Source organism: Lucilia cuprina, chromosome 5, assembly GCF_022045245.1.
Source record: "Lucilia cuprina isolate Lc7/37 chromosome 5, ASM2204524v1, whole genome shotgun sequence".
NCBI lineage: Eukaryota > Metazoa > Arthropoda > Insecta > Diptera > Calliphoridae > Lucilia > Lucilia cuprina.
In genome coordinates, this window is record NC_060953.1 from 1,651,463 (window position 1) to 1,669,280 (window position 17,818).

General features: G+C 26.4%; 3 protein-coding genes across 3 annotated transcripts; 2 read left to right on the forward strand and 1 right to left on the reverse strand.

The window, feature by feature from the left end:
- Positions 1–1,116: 1,116 nt before the first annotated feature.
- LOC124419975 (gamma-glutamylcyclotransferase-like) lies at positions 1,117–1,678 on the reverse strand (the record flags this gene model as incomplete). Its single annotated transcript, XM_046951308.1, has 2 exons — positions 1,117–1,466; positions 1,524–1,678. Coding segments are annotated over 2 exons (474 nt in total), but the record flags the coding sequence as incomplete, so codon positions are not given.
- An 11,731-nt stretch (positions 1,679–13,409) lies between these two features.
- Positions 13,410–14,577, forward strand: LOC111675218 (gamma-glutamylcyclotransferase-like). Its single transcript, XM_023435945.2, has 4 exons — positions 13,410–13,555; positions 13,825–13,929; positions 13,991–14,124; positions 14,188–14,577. Exons 1-4 carry the CDS (start codon positions 13,538–13,540, stop codon positions 14,498–14,500), a joined length of 570 nt encoding a protein of 189 aa, XP_023291713.2. The 5' UTR covers positions 13,410–13,537; the 3' UTR covers positions 14,501–14,577.
- A 1,060-nt stretch (positions 14,578–15,637) lies between these two features.
- Positions 15,638–16,519, forward strand: LOC111675233 (gamma-glutamylcyclotransferase-like). Its single transcript, XM_023435959.2, has 3 exons — positions 15,638–15,920; positions 15,979–16,112; positions 16,170–16,519. The coding sequence occupies exons 1-3, from the start codon at positions 15,711–15,713 to the stop codon at positions 16,486–16,488; spliced, it is 663 nt and encodes a 220-aa protein (XP_023291727.2). The 5' UTR covers positions 15,638–15,710; the 3' UTR covers positions 16,489–16,519.
- Positions 16,520–17,818: the final 1,299 nt, after the last annotated feature.

Sequence of the window (17,818 nt, forward strand, 5' to 3'; positions counted from 1 at the left end):
TAATATATACTTTATAATTTTATGTATTTTGTACATTTATATACAAGTACTAGTACTACACATAATAAATACATTCTGTTGTTTTGTTTGCATAATATTCAAGGAAATTGTCAATACACATGACAATTTATGACATTATAAATTAGTTCTATATATACACATACTACATATAAAAGTGATGCTACTTTGTTGCATAAATTTATTGTAGAAAAACTTTAAAACTTTAAATAATGAAATCCTACCCCCAAAGTGCTAAACATAACTATCATCTTAATTTCAAAATAATTTAATATAATTTTTTTTAAATATTTTATCTATCTAGTGTTGGCGGGAAACAAAAAACAACAACTTCAATATTTTGTATTAAAGAAGCAAAAAAAGTTAATAATTAAAAAGTTTTAGCTGTAATTGAGAAATTTTGTAGTTATGCAATTTAAAAAAAGGATTTGTGGTTTTGTATATTTTTGCATTTGCATAAAGCTTTTCAATAGACAATTGACATGAGCTGGTAATTAAAATCAGAATATACATTTATTTAAAAAATAAGATTTAAAATTAATTGTTTGTTTTTAAATGGAATTTTGTGGTATATTTTGTTTGGCAACAACTGCATTTAAAAACATATATTTTTTGAGGTTAACAGGTTTTTCTTTATAAAACATATGTATTTTTTTAAATATGATAAAAAATTTATGAAAATATTCTCACGTACGTTAGAAGTTGCACTTATGTACTATTATACTTTTAGTTATGGGAATTGTTGAAACTGAAGAGTTCAGTGTTAAACAATTGCTCACTTTAAATTGTTTATGGAGCATGTGTTTTTGATATCTTAAGAATAGCATGTCTTTGTTACCAAAATTGACAGGGGAATCTAAGCTAAAATGACTAAATCATGTATTTTCAAAGTATATTTCAATGAGAGCTTACACTGTTATTTAATTTTCCATTTATTTTTCATATTTTTGGGATTATATGTTTCTAAAACTGATGAAGTGTTAACATTTCTATTGCTCAACAGAAATCCTTCAAGATTTGTTAAATTTTATGTAAAATGGATAAAACAGGTAATTTTAAGGAAAAATTAAAGTTTTTTTCAATTAAAACATTGTAAAATAAATTCTATTACTTTATTTTCTTTCTTATCTTAAGAATCTAATTCAACATCTTTTAATTCCAAATCATTTTCTAATTGCTCCGCCACTTTACCATTATGCTTAATAGATTTTAACCACTTAATGTAGTGTTCTTCAATGCCCGACTCTATGGCACCTTTAACCAAACACTGTAGATATGTTTTTGAAGGTTGTCTTTCTAGGGGTATGGAATCACGTTCCAATTCTTCTAGGTCAGTAACAGGCTGTTTAACTAAAAGATAAACACGAGCTGTTAGAGTTTTGTTATTACTTAACTGGCGTACAGGAACACTTAAGGGTTTGTAGATGTTTAGATGGACACCTTCTTGACTGAAAACGAGTAAAGAAAAGATTACAACTTTAAATGTGTTAATAATTGAGATTTACTTGTCTATGTCATCCATATTTGTTAAGTCAATTTCCCATAGGGTGCCTTGCACAGTACGATTTAAATGTTCCACCACGGTGGCAGCAGAACCCTGCCATCTGTTGGAGACAAAATTGAAATCCAAACGATAGTTCTGTAAGATGAATATTAAATTTTATAAAATGTTTACTGAGATCAAATAGTTTACTTACATTTAGTGGTCTAGTTTTTAAAGGAAAATATTTAAAAAGTATTTAATTCATTTAAAAGGAAATGCATGTGAAATTAAATCTAAGTATTGAATTTATAAACAAGATAATTTTTTATATTATTAAAATAAATAGAACAAATTTAATGCAAAATGTAGAATTGTTATTGTGGTCTAGTTTTTAAAGGAAAATATTTAAAAAAATATTTAACTTATTTAAAAGGAAATACATGTGACAACAAATCTAAGTATGAAATTTATAAACAAGATTAATTTTTATATTATTAAAATAAATAGAACAAATTTAATTAGAAATGTTAAATAACTTTTAATTTTATATTGGAAATTGAAAGTGGTTTAAAGTTTTTGGTTTAAACCACTTTCTGTAATGTAAAAATAATACAATAAAAACACAAATAAGTTAACAGTTGTCACTTCCCTTATCGTATTAAATTTTAATTTTATGTATTTTTCTAAACATTTGTCTAGACTCTCAACAATCTGCAACATTTTACTTACTCCACACTCAATTTTAAATAAAAAAAAAACAAAAACTATCCAACAACAACAAAAAAGTTATATGCTCTACCTCTTCGTACAATAACACTAAACAAATGGACAACTATAAACTTACAAAAACAAATTTTAACAAATCAGACACTTTAAAATATACAACAACAATAACAACAATTTTCTAAACATTTGTCTAGACTCTCAACAATCTGCAACATTTTACTTAAATCAACAAAAAAAAACAAAACTATCCAACAACAACAAAAAAGTTTTCCGCTCTTCCGTTTTGTACAAAAACACTGAACAAAGGGACAACCATAAACTTACAAAAACAAATTTTAACAAATCAGACACTTTAAAATATACAACAACAATAACACTTGTTGCAGCGACAGCAAAAAAACACCGAGAAAAGTACGAAACAAACAACAACAGTAGCAAGCAAATGAAAATTTTTTCCAACAACTTTACACACTTTTTTCATATAGTAAATGAAAACTTTTCGCAAAAATTTTTACACACAAATGTTCACAAATATTTAAATTATAAATTTATGCAAAAATATTTACACTTTCTTATTTATTTCTATTAAAAAACAATAATTTTCTTAAGACACTCCAATTAGACAACCGAACCGTGTGAAAAATGCGCTAAAACTAAACTAAAGAGACAAATTTTGAAACGAATGGGATAAAAACTGTGTCAATAGGTGAGAGCAAAGTTTAGTGGTATGCGTAAATAACTTAGAAGATATAGGCTGACCTTGAGGAAGATGTTAATGATGATGTGGGGTGTAGTGAAAATATGTATATTTAAAGTTAATGAAGACATTGAAATGTTTATGGGCATTTGTTTATATACAATTTTGTTTTAAAGTGCATTAGAAATGTTGATATATAAAAAGTTTAATACATATAAAAAGTAAAACAACTAAAATTGTTATGGCAGTTGATGTGTTTGAAGAAATATTAACCTCTTAATATTTCAAAGAAAAAAATTAAATATATTTAAAATAAAAATTAAAATAAATAATAAATAAAAAAAAAGTATGAAAAAGTTTAGTAAAAAAAATTTATGGTTTTCCAAATACTTTTTTATGAAAAAGGGGTGTTAGGGAATAGATACGTAATTAATAACATTTATGTATTTTAAACTATCAGAAGTGTTGAAGAAAGTTAATGATTTTTTTAAGTAAAAAACATGAAATAATTAAAATTTGTAATTGGAGACTTCGTTTAATTTTTTTATTTTAATTCAACCTAACAATTCCTTTTAAATACATAGTTGTATTTTATAAACTTAAAGTTGACAAGATGTCTAATAATTAATTTGTTTAAAGTTAACTTCTGATTTTTTTTTTTTTTTTTTTTAATTTGAGGAAACTAGTTTAAAATTCAATTACAAAATTAATACAATCTAACAAGTTAACAAAGCATTTTATAAAACTCATATAAAACATACCATACATAAACAAATAAATAAACAAATGTTTACATCCCTTTCCGCATGGTCAACAATTTCGTTTACAGAATGTTTTTATAACCGAACATAAACAAAAACTCTCAACGGTCTCAACATGTTTATAACATTTTACTTAATCATCAACATTTAATATTACATATATATGTATGTAAGTCAAAAAGTCTCGCAAACAAAATACCCACATATTCGTTGCGAAAATTGAAAGCAAGTTGAAGCGAAGTGAACATCGTATACGAAACCATAACTAACAAAAACTATTATTTTTTTCATTTCATTTATTAATTGTAATCAAAACATTAACATACTTTACCAACTACGCCAATTTATAACATACAATAACAAAGCCACAGTGGCCGCAGCGACAGCGAAAAAAAACTCAAGTATAGGTACGAAACAAACAACAGAAGAAGAAACAAGCTAATGATAATTTTTTCCAACAACTTTGCACACTTTTTGAAAACTGAAAACTTTTCGGAAAAATTTTTACACACAAATATTCACAAACATTTATATTATAAATTTATGCAAAAATATTAACACTTTCTTTATTATTTCTATTAAAAAACAATAATTTTCTTAAAACACTCTAATTAGACAACCGAACCGTGTGAAAAATGCGCTTAAACTAAACTAAAGAGACAAATTTTGAGACGAATGGGATAAAAACTGCATCAATGGAAGAGAGCAAAGTTTAGTGGTATGCGTAATTGACTTAGAAGGAAAAGGCTGACCTTGATAAATATGTTAATGATGATGAAGTGGGGTGTGGTAGGAATAGGTATGGACTTAATGTTGACATTGAAATGTTTGTAGGTATTTATTTAGATGCTTTTTTATTTTAAAGAATTATATATAACAACAAATCTAAGAATGGAATTTAAAAGCAAGATTAATGTTTTCTCTTATTAAAATGTTTATTATACGTTTTTTATTACACAGAGAACAAGTTTTATTAAAAATGTTAAGAAATTTTCAATCTCATTTTGCAAATTGAAATGGTTAAAGTTTTTGTTTTCCTTTTTGATGAAAAAATTGTATTAAAAATAATACAATGAAAACACAAATAAGTTAACAATTGCCACTTCCCTTTATGTATTAAATTTTAATTTTTTGTATTTTTCTAAACATTTGTCTTTAGTCTTAATAATCTGGAACATTTTACCTACTCCACACTCAATTTTAAATCAACAAAAAAAGGAAATACAAAAACTATTCAACAACAACAAAAAAGTTTTCTACTCTTCCGTACAATAACAATAAGTAATACCCCAACAAAAATTTGATACAAAACATACAAAAACAAATTTTAACAACTCACACACTTTAAAATATACAACAACAATAACACTTGTTGCAGCGACAGCGAAAAAAAGCACCGAGTAGAAGTACGAAACAAACAACAACAGTAGCAAGCAAATGAAAATTTTTTCCAACAACTTTACACACTTTTTTCACATAGAAAATGAAAACTTTTCGCAAAAATTTTTACACACAAATATTCACAAACATTTAAATTATAAATTTATGCAAAAATATTTACACTTTCTTAATTATTTCTATTGAAAAATAATAATTTCTTAAGACACTCCAATTAGACAACCGAACCGTGTGAAAAATGCGCTAAAACTAAACTAAAGAGACAAATTTTGAAACAAATGGGATAAAACCTGTGTCAATGAAAGAGAGCAAAGTGTAGTGGTATGCGTAATTAACTTAGAAGGAATAGGCTGATCTTGATGAATGTGATAATGATGATGAAGTGGGTTGTAGTAGGAATAGCTAAGAACTTAATGTTGACATTGAAATGTTTGTAGGTATTTGTTTAGATGCATTTTTGTTTTAAAGACATAGGTACATATCTACATACGTACATATGTGTACAAAGCTTAAACGTCTTAAGAGGGACAACATGTAAAAATGTTATTGTGGTCCAGTTTTTTAAATTAAGAAAATTTTAAAAAATATTTAACATATTTAAAAGAAATTACATGTGACAACAAACCTAAATATGAAATTTATAAACAATATTAATTTTTATATTATTAAAATTTTGAATATACGTTTTTCCACAAAGAGAACAAATTTTATTAGAAATGTTAAATAATATTCAATCTTATATTGCAATTGAAAGTGGTTTAAAGTTTTTGTTTTCCTTTTTTATGAGGAAAGCTAGTCTGTAATATTAAAATAATACAATAAAAACACAAATAAGATAACAACTGCCACTTCCCTTTCCGTATTAAATTTTAATTTTTTTGTATTTTTCTAAACATTTGTATAGACTCTCAACCATCTGCAACTTTTTACTTACTCTACACTCAATTTTATATAAAAAAACAAAAACTATCTAACAACAACAAAAAAGTGTTCTAAAATTCCACTCCGTACAATAACATAAAAAAACAAATTTAAGCAAAACTTACAAAAACAAATTTTAACAAATCAGACACTTTAAAATATACAACAACAATAACACTTGTTGCAGCGACAGCAAAAAAACACCGAGCAGAAGTACGAAGCAAACAACAACAGTAGCAAACAAAGGAAAATTTTTTTCCAACAACTTTACACACTCTTTTCACATAGTAAATGAAAACTTTTTGGAAAAATTTTTACACACAAATATTCACAAACATTTATATTACAAATTTGTGCAAAAATATTTACACTTTCTTAATTATTTCTACTAAAAAATAATAATTTTCTTAAGACACTCCAATTAGTCAACCGAACCGTGTGAAAATAGCGCAAAAACTAAACTAAAGAGACAAATTTTGAAACGAATGGGATAAAAACTGTGTCAATGGGTGAGAGTAAAGTTTAGTGGTATGCGTAAATAACTAAGAAGAAATTGGCTAACTAAGATAAAGATGTTAATGATGATGTGGGGTATAGTGAAAATATATTTAAAGTTAATGAAGACATTGAAATGTTTAAAGGCATTTGTTTAGATACAATTTTTTTTTAAAGTGCATTAGAAATGGTGAAATATAAAAAGTCTGAAATAAAAAAACAACTAAAATTTTAATGGTACTTGATTTTTTTTAAGGAAAATTTATATATATGATGTTATAAAATAATAAAAATATGAAAAAGTTTAGTAAAAGAGGCTTTTAGGGAATATATACGTAATCAATACATGTCTTTATGTATTTATTTCAATATACATTCATATTTTTATTTTAAACTATTGGAAGTGTTAAAAATGGTTAATACTTTTTTAAAGTAAAAATTATTAAATAATTAAAAATAATTTTTTTTACCCAACAATTTCTTTCAATTAGTTGTATTTTATAAAATTTAATATGTCCAATAATTAATTTTTTAAAAAGTTTAAAACTAACAATTAATTAAAAAGAAGTTTATATATGAAAAATTGTCGAGAACTAGTTGAAAAAAACAATTACAATTAATCTAACAAGTTAACAAAGCATTTTATAAAACTCAATAAAACTTTCTATACCAAATAAAATAAATTAATAAATGTTTACTTCCTTTTCCGTATTCTCATTAAACAATTTAATTTACAGAATGTTTTTTATTTGAACATAAACTTTCAACTATCTCAACATGTTTATAAGAATTTACTTAATCATTAACATTTAATATTACATACTTATGTATGTATGTACACATATAAATAAAATCACAAAAATAACAACAACATGTTGCTTGAGAACAATAACAATAAGTAAAAGCAAAGTGAACATCGTATAAACCATAAACTACAAAAACTAATACATATTAACATACTTTACCAACTACGACAATTTTTAACATACAACAACAAAAACACTGTTTAGCCGCAGCGACAGCGAAAAAGCATCTTGTATGTATAGGCACGAAACAAAAAAAAAACAGAAGAAGAAACAAGCAAATGAAAATTTTTTCCAACAACTTTGCACACTTTTTTCATATAGTAAATGAAAACTTTTCGGAAAAATTTTTACACACAAATATTCACAAACAGTTAAATTATAAATTTATGCAAAAATATTTACACTTTCTTCATTATTTCTATTATAAAACAATATTTTTCTTAAGACACTCTAATTAGACAACCGAACCGTGTGAAAAATGCGCGAAAACTAAACTAAAGTAGATACATTGTGAGACGAATGGGATTAAAGTTATACTAGTGGGAGAGCAAATGTGTGAAGGTATGCGTAAGAAGCTTTAAGGGAACAGAATGACTTTGTTGAATGCGCTTTTTAGAAGAAGGGGAGTGTAGGGGAGTTGTATGTATGTATGTATGTATAATTAGTAGCATGTTTCTATATATTTGCTTCGATACTTAATACATTTTTGTACGTTATGAAAGTTAAGCTAATAAAACTAATAAAAATTTCTTAAAAAAAATTACTCAGTTTTGAAAATTAAAAACAGAAATACAAAAATATCAAAAAAAATTAATTTTAGAAAATTAATAATATGTATCTACAGATTAGTCTAAAGTTAGTAAAATTTTAATTTAGGAAAATTTATAAAATTACCTTATTCAATGTAAACAAACAATAAATCCTTAAATCTAATTAAACTAATTTAACAGAATGTTTTTATATCCATACATAAACTATTTGCTAATTAACATTTCACTTACTCATCAACATTTAATATTTAATCAACGAGTCTTAGTAACACCCTGTTTACTGGCCCTGCGAACAACAACAACAACAATCAAAAACAAAATATAACACACTCTAACATGTACATTAAATCATACAACAACAAAAACACAAAAAAGAATCAACAACATCGAACAAATAGCAACAAGTAAAAACGAACAACAGAAGTAACAAGTAAATGAACTTTTTTCCAACAACTTTATACACTTTACTTAACCAACAGCAATGACACTTGTTGCTGCGACAGCAAAAAAACCGAGTAGAAGTACGAAACAAACAACAACAGTAAGCAAATCAAAATGTTTTCCCTTTCCGTATTCTTATTAAGCAATTTAGTTTACAGAATGTTTTAATATCCGAACATAAACTGGCAACATTTTCAACATGTTTATAACAATTTACATAATCATCAACAAACAGATATCCCCATAACAATTTTCGTTGCGAACAACAACAAAAAAAAAACAAAGTCAACATTGTATGCGAAACTATAAACTAATATTAATAGACATATGTATGTGTGTACTTTACCAACTTCGCAAATTTATAACATATACAACAACAAACTCTCAGTGGCCGCAGCGACAGCGATAAATATCAAGTATAAGCACGAAACAAACAACAACAGTAGCAAGCAAATGAACATTTTTCCGACAACTTTACACACTTTTTTCATATAGTAAATTAAATCTTTTTGGGAAAATTTTTACACACAAATATTCACAAACATTTAAATTATAAATTTATGCAAAAATATTTACACTTTCTTAATTATTTCTATTGAAAAATAATAATTTTCTTAAGACACTCCAATTAGACAACCGAACCGTGTGAAAAATGAACTTAAACTAAACAAAAGAGATAAATTGTGAGACGAATGGGATAAAAACTGCATCACTGGGAGAGAGCAAAGTACGGTGGTATGCGTAAATAACTTAGAAGGAATAGGCTGACCTTGATGACTATGTAAATGATGAAGTGGGGTATAGTGAGAAACGCTATGAACTTAATGTTGACATTGAAATGTAGGTACATATTTGTTTAGATTGTATATACGTATGTACAAAAACAAAAAAATACCCAACAACAAAAACATTTCAATAAAAGACCATACAAAAACAAACAAACACTAAAATATACAACAACAATAACACTTGTTGCAGCGACAGCGAAGAAAAGCACCGAGTACAAGTACGAAACAAACAACAACAGTAGCAAGCAAATTAAAATTTTTCCGACAACTTTAAACACTTTTTTCATATAGTAAATGAAATCTTTTCGGGAAAATTTTTACACACAAATGTTCACAAACATTTAAATAAAATTTTTATGCAAAAATATTTACACTTTCGTAATTATTTATATTAAAAAACAATAATTTTCTTAAGACACTCCAATTAGTCAACCGAACCGTGTGAAAAATGCGCTAAAACTAAACTAAAGAGACAAATTTTGAAACGAATGGGATAAAAACTGTGTCAATAGGTGAGAGTAAAGTTTAATGGTATGCGGAAATAACTTAGAAGGAATGGGCTGACCTTGATGGATATGTTAATGATGAAGTGCAGTGAAATGGGAATAACTTTAAGTTAATAATGACATTGAAATGTTAATAGACATGTGTTTAGATGCAATTTTGTATTAAAGTGCATTAGAATATGTTGAAAATTAAAATAAAAATAATAAGAATAAAACATAATTAATATATATAAAAAAGTTAAGTATAAAATAAAAAATTAAAAAAAAAATATGTAAATAAATGTTTACTAGTAAGTTACATTACAATTAAACAACCGAACCGTGAAAAAATGCTCGTAAACAAAACTAAAGTATATAAATTTTAATTACTAATTTTAAACTAATTTAAAGAAAAATTTTTATTCTTCACTATTGATTATTTCAATATTAAATAAAAAATCAGAAAAGCATTTTGTTCACTATACCTATCAGCAATAATAACAATCAAACACAAACAAAATATAATTTAATGTAACACTTTAAAACATACAACAACAATGACGCCAAGTAGCAGCAGTGAAAAAAAAAACCAAACGAAATTTTTTTCCGACAAACTTTACACACTTTTCATATAGTAAATGAAAACTTTTTGAGAAAATTTTTACTTACAAACATTCACAAACACTCCAGTTATAAATTTATCCAAAAATATTTTTACTTTCTTAATTATTTCTATTAAAAACAATAATTTTCTTAAGACACTCCAATCAAACAACCGAATCGTATGAAAAATGTGCAAAACTAACTGCACTTAGTACAATTTAAAAAGAATAGGAAAAAAACGGTAAAACTGCAAATACAACAGCAACAGAAACAGCGAATAATAGGACAAACTAAGAAAAAACAAAAGTAGCAAACAATTAACAACTTTTACCTTTAACTTTATACACTTTTTTCGTATAGTAAATGCCAACTTTTCGAAAAAAATTTTACACACAAATATTCACCAACACTTCAGTTATAAATTTATGCAAAAATATTTACACTTTTAAAGTTTTTACTATTAAAAATTTACAATTTTCTTAAGACACTCTAATTAGACAACAGAATTGTTTGAAATGTTCGCGTATATTAATTAAATGCCGAAGATGAATTCAACAAAGGAGAGTTTGTTGATTAGTTCCGTTATGTACTGCATTATCATAACAAACCTGCAATGCCATTATAAATATAATGTTGCCATATGGAAAAATATTAAATTGAACTATAATTTCTAGAAGTGGTTTAGAAAATTACTAAATTCAAAAAATATATAAAAAACTTATTTTGAATAAGAGTTTGAAGATAAAAGTAACCTTCAGAAAATAAATTTAGTCATTTTCTAAACCATTTTACCATAATTATAGTTGCCATTTAAATTCCTGACTGGCAACAATGTGGTATATCACAATATTCAAGTTTTTTTATAAAGATAAGGCAGTAATTGACGGAACTAATAAACATTTTATATTTCTTAAATATTCAGACTCATTTCGCTAAATACTTTTTTAAAATAACTTATCCATTTCCTTAAGTTTGTTACACACTTCCACAAACGGTTGCTTCCTTCAAATTAAATAATTTTTTTCAATATTAAATTTATATACTCCAGTTTTATTGTTTTAATTTTTAAAACTCAGTTCTGTTGTTTAATTATAGCGATTTCAGAATTTTTTAAATTTATTTACAAATCAGTATTAAATTGTCTGAATTGCACGATAAACTGCGTGTAGACAATTTCGTGTCGAGTGGTGCAACTCAAAAAAAAGTTATTTAGATGAAATTTTAGTGCAAATTTTTTACTATTGGATAGTTCGAGGGGTCAAAGTTGAACATTTTGATCAAGCAGCGTTTTATGCTTTTAGCAAAAATTGTCCATAGGAGTTTAGATAGCTAGTTCACTGTCCCCCAAACATTTCAAAAGAAAATCCAAAAAAAAGAGAATAAGATTTTTTGTAATATTTTTCATTTCATTTTCCCAATTTTTTTTCCAAATAGACATTTTCGTTTATTTATTTTTTGCTTTAATAAATCATATACCATTTTCTTTATGAGCTTTTATAAAATAGTACTAACATTGGTGAAAATTTCATCAAAACCGATTGGGTCACTTGATACGAAATTGACCATATGCAGTTTATCATTCAAAGGGCAATCACTTCAATTAAAAGAAAAGAAAACATTAGAACAAAAATAATAAACATTTGTAATGCACTTTTAGAAGGAAACTGTTCCTAAACAAATGTTTAGAAACATTTTTTCCTTTTAGAAGAAAACTGTTCGTAAACAAATGTTTAGAAACATTTTTTTCCAAATGCATTAACTTTATAGTTATTCCCATCATACCCCACTTTTTTGCGTAATTATCAAGGTCAACATATTCCTTCTAAGTTATTTACGCATACCACCGCACTTTGCTCTCTCCCATTGATGCAGTTTTTATCCCATTCGTCTCACAATTTATCTCTTTTGTTTAGTTTAAGTTCATTTTTCACACGGTTCGGTTGTCTAATTGGAGTGTCTTAAGAAAATTATTATTTTTCAATAGAAATAATTAAGAAAGTGTAAATATTTTTGCATAAATTTATAATTTAAATGTTTGTGAATATTCGTGTGTAAAAAAATTTCCGGAAAATTTTCATTTACTATGCAAAAAAAGTGTGTAAAGTTGTTGGAAACAAATTTCATTTTCTTGTTACTTCTTCTGTTGTTCGTTTCGTGCCTATACATACAAGATGTTTTTTTCGCTGTCGCTGCGGCCAAACTGCGTTTTTGTTGTTGTATGTTAAATATTGTTGTTGTGTGTTGGCAAAGTATAGTAATATTAGTATATTACTTCTAAGTTATTTACGCATACCACTAAACTTTGCTCTCACCCATTGACACGGGTTTTATCCCTTTCGTCTCAAAATTTGTCTCTTTAGTTTAGTTTTTGCGCATTTTTTACACGGTTCGGTTGTCTAATTGGAGTGTCTTAAGAAAATTATTATTTTTTAATAGAAATAATTAAGAAAATCTAAATATTTTTGCATAAATTTTTAATTAAAGTGTTTGTGAATATTTGTGTGTAAAAATTTTTCCGAAAAGTTTTCATATGTTATACGAAAAAAGTGTATAAAGTTGCAAGAAAAAAATTTTCTTTCATTTGTTACTACTTTTGTTTGTTTCATCCCACTACTTGTTATTGTTCGCTTTTGCTGCTACTGCACAATGATTAAGCTGATGTCGCTGACTGTTCTTGTAAGCTGTTGGTGATTAACTAAATGTTGCTAAGTAAGTATAATGTAAAAATTTTTGTTATAAAGAAATTTTTTATCAAAAATAAGTTTTTTAATTGACTTAAATGATAAGAAAGTATAATTAAAAAAACGTCAGTTATTTCTTTTTTACTTTTTATTAATAATTTAAGTAATTTGCCGTTATTATTATCCGAATATTCTCGTATATATATTTTAAATATAACAGATTATTATTACCTCTAATTTACCTCTAGTGTCGATAAAACAGTGTTTTATTTACAAGCTGGCAACCCTTTACCTTATCAATTCTTCTTCTTTCATTTTTATAAGAGAAACCGATTTCTAGTCAGTCAGCTGTGTTTTATTTTTTAGTGAACAAGTGGGAAAATTTTGTGTAAAGTGAAAAAGTGTAATTATTTAATTAAATTCAATAGTTAATAAATAAAAATATAAAACAACAAGAGCTCAGCATGGTCCACAACATTCCGGTAAGTTTTTGCAAAGAAATATTTATGAATTTCTGGAATTATTGTCAAGTCATTTCATGCAAGGTGTCTCTAAACATTTTTTTCATAAATTTACAAAAACAACAACACAATAACAAGCCCCTCATTTGCATAAAACAATTTATTGTCATTTTTTGTTCATTTTTTCACAATTGGGTTAACAATTTAAAACAAATATTGTTTAAAAAAAATTAAAATTTGTGTATTTCAATTTGTTTATTTTGTGTGCTGCCTGTGTTAAATGTGTAAAGATGCTTCCCAAATTTTATTACTTTGGCTATGGCAGTAACATGTTGGCCAAACGTATACACATACAAAATCCGGGAGCTCAGCGTGTGGGTGTAGGCAAACTGCAGGTAAGTTCTACCATCATTAAAACAGCGAATTAACTACAACTTGTATAGCCCATCTGTATAGGACTACCGCTTAGATTTTCATACATCTTCCTCCAACTGGTTGGGAGCTCCTGCCACTATTGTACCTTCTGTAGGAGATGTTGTTTATGGTGCTATATGGGAAATAGATAGCTGTCATATTAAGGATTTGGATAAGTATATTATTTACTTAATTTTATATTTTTTAAAATAAGAATTTAATATTTTTTCCGTTTTTAGTCAAGAGGGCGTCCATGACAATATTTATAAACCTCTCACTTTACCAGTATATTGTTTGAATTTGGATGAAAATATAGAATGCCGTTCTTATCACTTGGTTAATCAACCTAGTACGCATTTAAAAACATTAACTGCTGATACAATTCCTGCTACTAGACAACCTTCAAAGACATATTTGAAAACTTTATTAAAGGGAGCATTGGAAACAGGTTTACCGGATGATTACATTCAATGGTTGAAGACAATCCATCATAATAGTACAATTGTAGAGAAATTTGAAAAACATTTGGAATTGGATAAAGTGAATTTATGATTTGTAAATTATAACAAAAATGTAAACAAGGAGTTGTGAAACTAGATTAAAAAAGTATTTATTAACTAACAATTTAATTTAAATGGAATTTTATAAAAAAAAAAACAAATAAGCCAGTTTTAGACTGGCTTATTTAATATTCCGTGCAGGTTTTTAAACGTTGCCAAATTTGGAATGACCTTAATATCCATTTGCTGTTCATATGTAATACAAAATTTTGAGTTTTTTAAAAAGAAAATCAGCAACAAATAAAACTTCAAGAGCTGTACTAGAACTGAACTAGAACTGAACTAGAACTGAACTAGAACTGAACTAGAACTGAACTAGAACTGAACTAGAACTGAACTGAACTAGAACTGAACTAGAACTGAACTAGAACTGAACTAGAACTGAACTAGAACTGAACTAGAACTGAACTAGAACTGAACTAGAACTGAACTAGAACTGAACTAGAACTGAACTAGAACTGAATTAGAACTGAACTAGAACTGAACTAGAACTGAAATAGAACTGAACTAGAACTGAACTAGAACTGAACTAGAACTGAACTAGAACTGAACTAGAACTGAACTAGAACTGAACTAGAACTGAACTAGAACTGAACTAGAACTGAACTAGAACTGAACTAGAACTGAACTAGAACTGAACTAGAACTGAACTAGAACTGAACTAGAACTGAACTAGAACTGAACTAGAACTGAACTAGAACTGAACTAGAACTGAACTAAAACTGAACTAGAACTGAACTAGAACTGAACTAGAACAGAACTAAAACTGAACTGAAATCCTAGTGTGTTTGAGTGCCGACTACTGCTTTAAAATCAAGATTTAATATGATTTTTATTAATAATTGCGTAATTTAATTTTCTTATCACTTTTGTTATAGCTTTTTATTGTACAGACCAGGGAATGAAACCCCGAGAAAATTTTTTAAAAATAATTTATAAAAAAACATACGAAAATTGAAAGGAATTTAATTTTACAAATTACTTATTGAGTTATAAACCATTTTCAAGTAATAAAAAAAACAAAATTTATAGTTTATTTTTAAAGTGTTTGACAAAATTTCAATAATGTTGCTTAGCATACCTTCTTATTAAGCCTAAATATTTTTTAGTATAAGCTAATCTTGTTTAGAGATCTCTCATTTGCAGTTTGAAGCTCGTTTTAAACAGTTCAGCGTATTTCTGTCGGTTATACATTTAAAAAAATGAATACAGTAATTTTCATATGTTTAGTACAAATTTTTAATTTAGTACAAAGTTCTGTGATACTAGATAATAATAAATATGAAATTGAAAATTTACCAGAAGTTAATGGTGATAAATTTTATTACTTCGGTTATGGCAGTAATATGTTGACCAAACGTATTCATATACAAAATCCCACAGCTGTAAAAATAGGAGCAGGAGTTCTAAATGTAAGTAAACTATTTGATCTCAGTAAACATTTTATAAAATTTAATATTCATCTTACAGAACTATCGTTTGGATTTCAATTTTGTCTCCAACAGATGGCAGGGTTCTGCTGCCACCGTGGTGGAACATTTAAATCGTACTGTGCAAGGCACCCTATGGGAAATTGACTTAACAAATATGGATGACATAGACAAGTAAATCTCAATTATTAACACATTTAAAGTTGTAATCTTTTCTTTACTCGTTTTCAGTCAAGAAGGTGTCCATCTAAACATCTACAAACCCTTAAGTGTTCCTGTACGCCAGTTAAGTAATAACAAAACTCTAACAGCTCGTGTTTATCTTTTAGTTAAACAGCCTGTTACTGACCTAGAAGAATTGGAACGTGATTCCATACCCCTAGAAAGACAACCTTCAAAAACATATCTACAGTGTTTGGTTAAAGGTGCCATAGAGTCGGGCATTGAAGAACACTACATTAAGTGGTTAAAATCTATTAAGCATAATGGTAAAGTGGCGGAGCAATTAGAAAATGATTTGGAATTAAAAGATGTTGAATTAGATTCTTAAGATAAGAAAGAAAATAAAGTAATAGAATTTATTTTACAATGTTTTAATTGAAAAAAACTTTAATTTTTCCTTAAAATTACCTGTTTTATCCATTTTACATAAAATTTAACAAATCTTGAAGGATTTCTGTTGAGCAATAGAAATGTTAACACTTCATCAGTTTTAGAAACATATAATCCCAAAAATATGAAAAATAAATGGAAAATTAAATAACAGTGTAAGCTCTCATTGAAATATACTTTGAAAATACATGATTTAGTCATTTTAGCTTAGATTCCCCTGTCAATTTTGGTAACAAAGACATGCTATTCTTAAGATATCAAAAACACATGCTCCATAAACAATTTAAAGTGAGCAATTGTTTAACACTGAACTCTTCAGTTTCAACAATTCCCATAACTAAAAGTATAATAGTACATAAGTGCAACTTCTAACGTACGTGAGAATATTTTCATAAATTTTTTATCATATTTAAAAAAATACATATGTTTTATAAAGAAAAACCTGTTAACCTCAAAAAATATATGTTTTTAAATGCAGTTGTTGCCAAACAAAATATACCACAAAATTCCATTTAAAAACAAACAATTAATTTTAAATCTTATTTTTTAAATAAATGTATATTCTGATTTTAATTACCAGCTCATGTCAATTGTCTATTGAAAAGCTTTATGCAAATGCAAAAATATACAAAACCACAAATCCTTTTTTTAAATTGCATAACTACAAAATTTCTCAATTACAGCTAAAACTTTTTAATTATTAACTTTTTTTGCTTCTTTAATACAAAATATTGAAGTTGTTGTTTTTTGTTTCCCGCCAACACTAGATAGATAAAATATTTAAAAAAAATTATATTAAATTATTTTGAAATTAAGATGATAGTTATGTTTAGCACTTTGGGGGTAGGATTTCATTATTTAAAGTTTTAAAGTTTTTCTACAATAAATTTATGCAACAAAGTAGCATCACTTTTATATGTAGTATGTGTATATATAGAACTAATTTATAATGTCATAAATTGTCATGTGTATTGACAATTTCCTTGAATATTATGCAAACAAAACAACAGAATGTATTTATTATGTGTAGTACTAGTACTTGTATATAAATGTACAAAATACATAAAATTATAAAGTATATATTAGGTAGGGGAAAAGTAAATTACATTACCATGTTTTTCCGTACAATAATCATGATAGAACTAGAGTAGTACTTCAATAGAACTAGAACAGTACTAGAACAGAACTAGAACAGAACTAGAACTGAACTAGAACAGAACTAGAACAGAACTAGAACAGAACTAGAACAGAACTAGAACAGAACTAGA

Coding starts and splice junctions, on each gene's coding strand:
- LOC111675233 (XM_023435959.2), top strand. CDS start 15,711: ATGAATACAGTAATTTTCATATGTTTAGTACAAATTTTTAATTTAGTA. Junction 15,921..15,978: donor TAGGAGCAGGAGTTCTAAAT/GTAAGTAAACTA, acceptor TTCATCTTACAG/AACTATCGTTTGGATTTCAA. Junction 16,113..16,169: donor AATATGGATGACATAGACAA/GTAAATCTCAAT, acceptor ACTCGTTTTCAG/TCAAGAAGGTGTCCATCTAA.
- LOC111675218 (XM_023435945.2), top strand. Junction 13,930..13,990: donor TGGGTGTAGGCAAACTGCAG/GTAAGTTCTACC, acceptor CCATCTGTATAG/GACTACCGCTTAGATTTTCA. Junction 14,125..14,187: donor CATATTAAGGATTTGGATAA/GTATATTATTTA, acceptor TTCCGTTTTTAG/TCAAGAGGGCGTCCATGACA.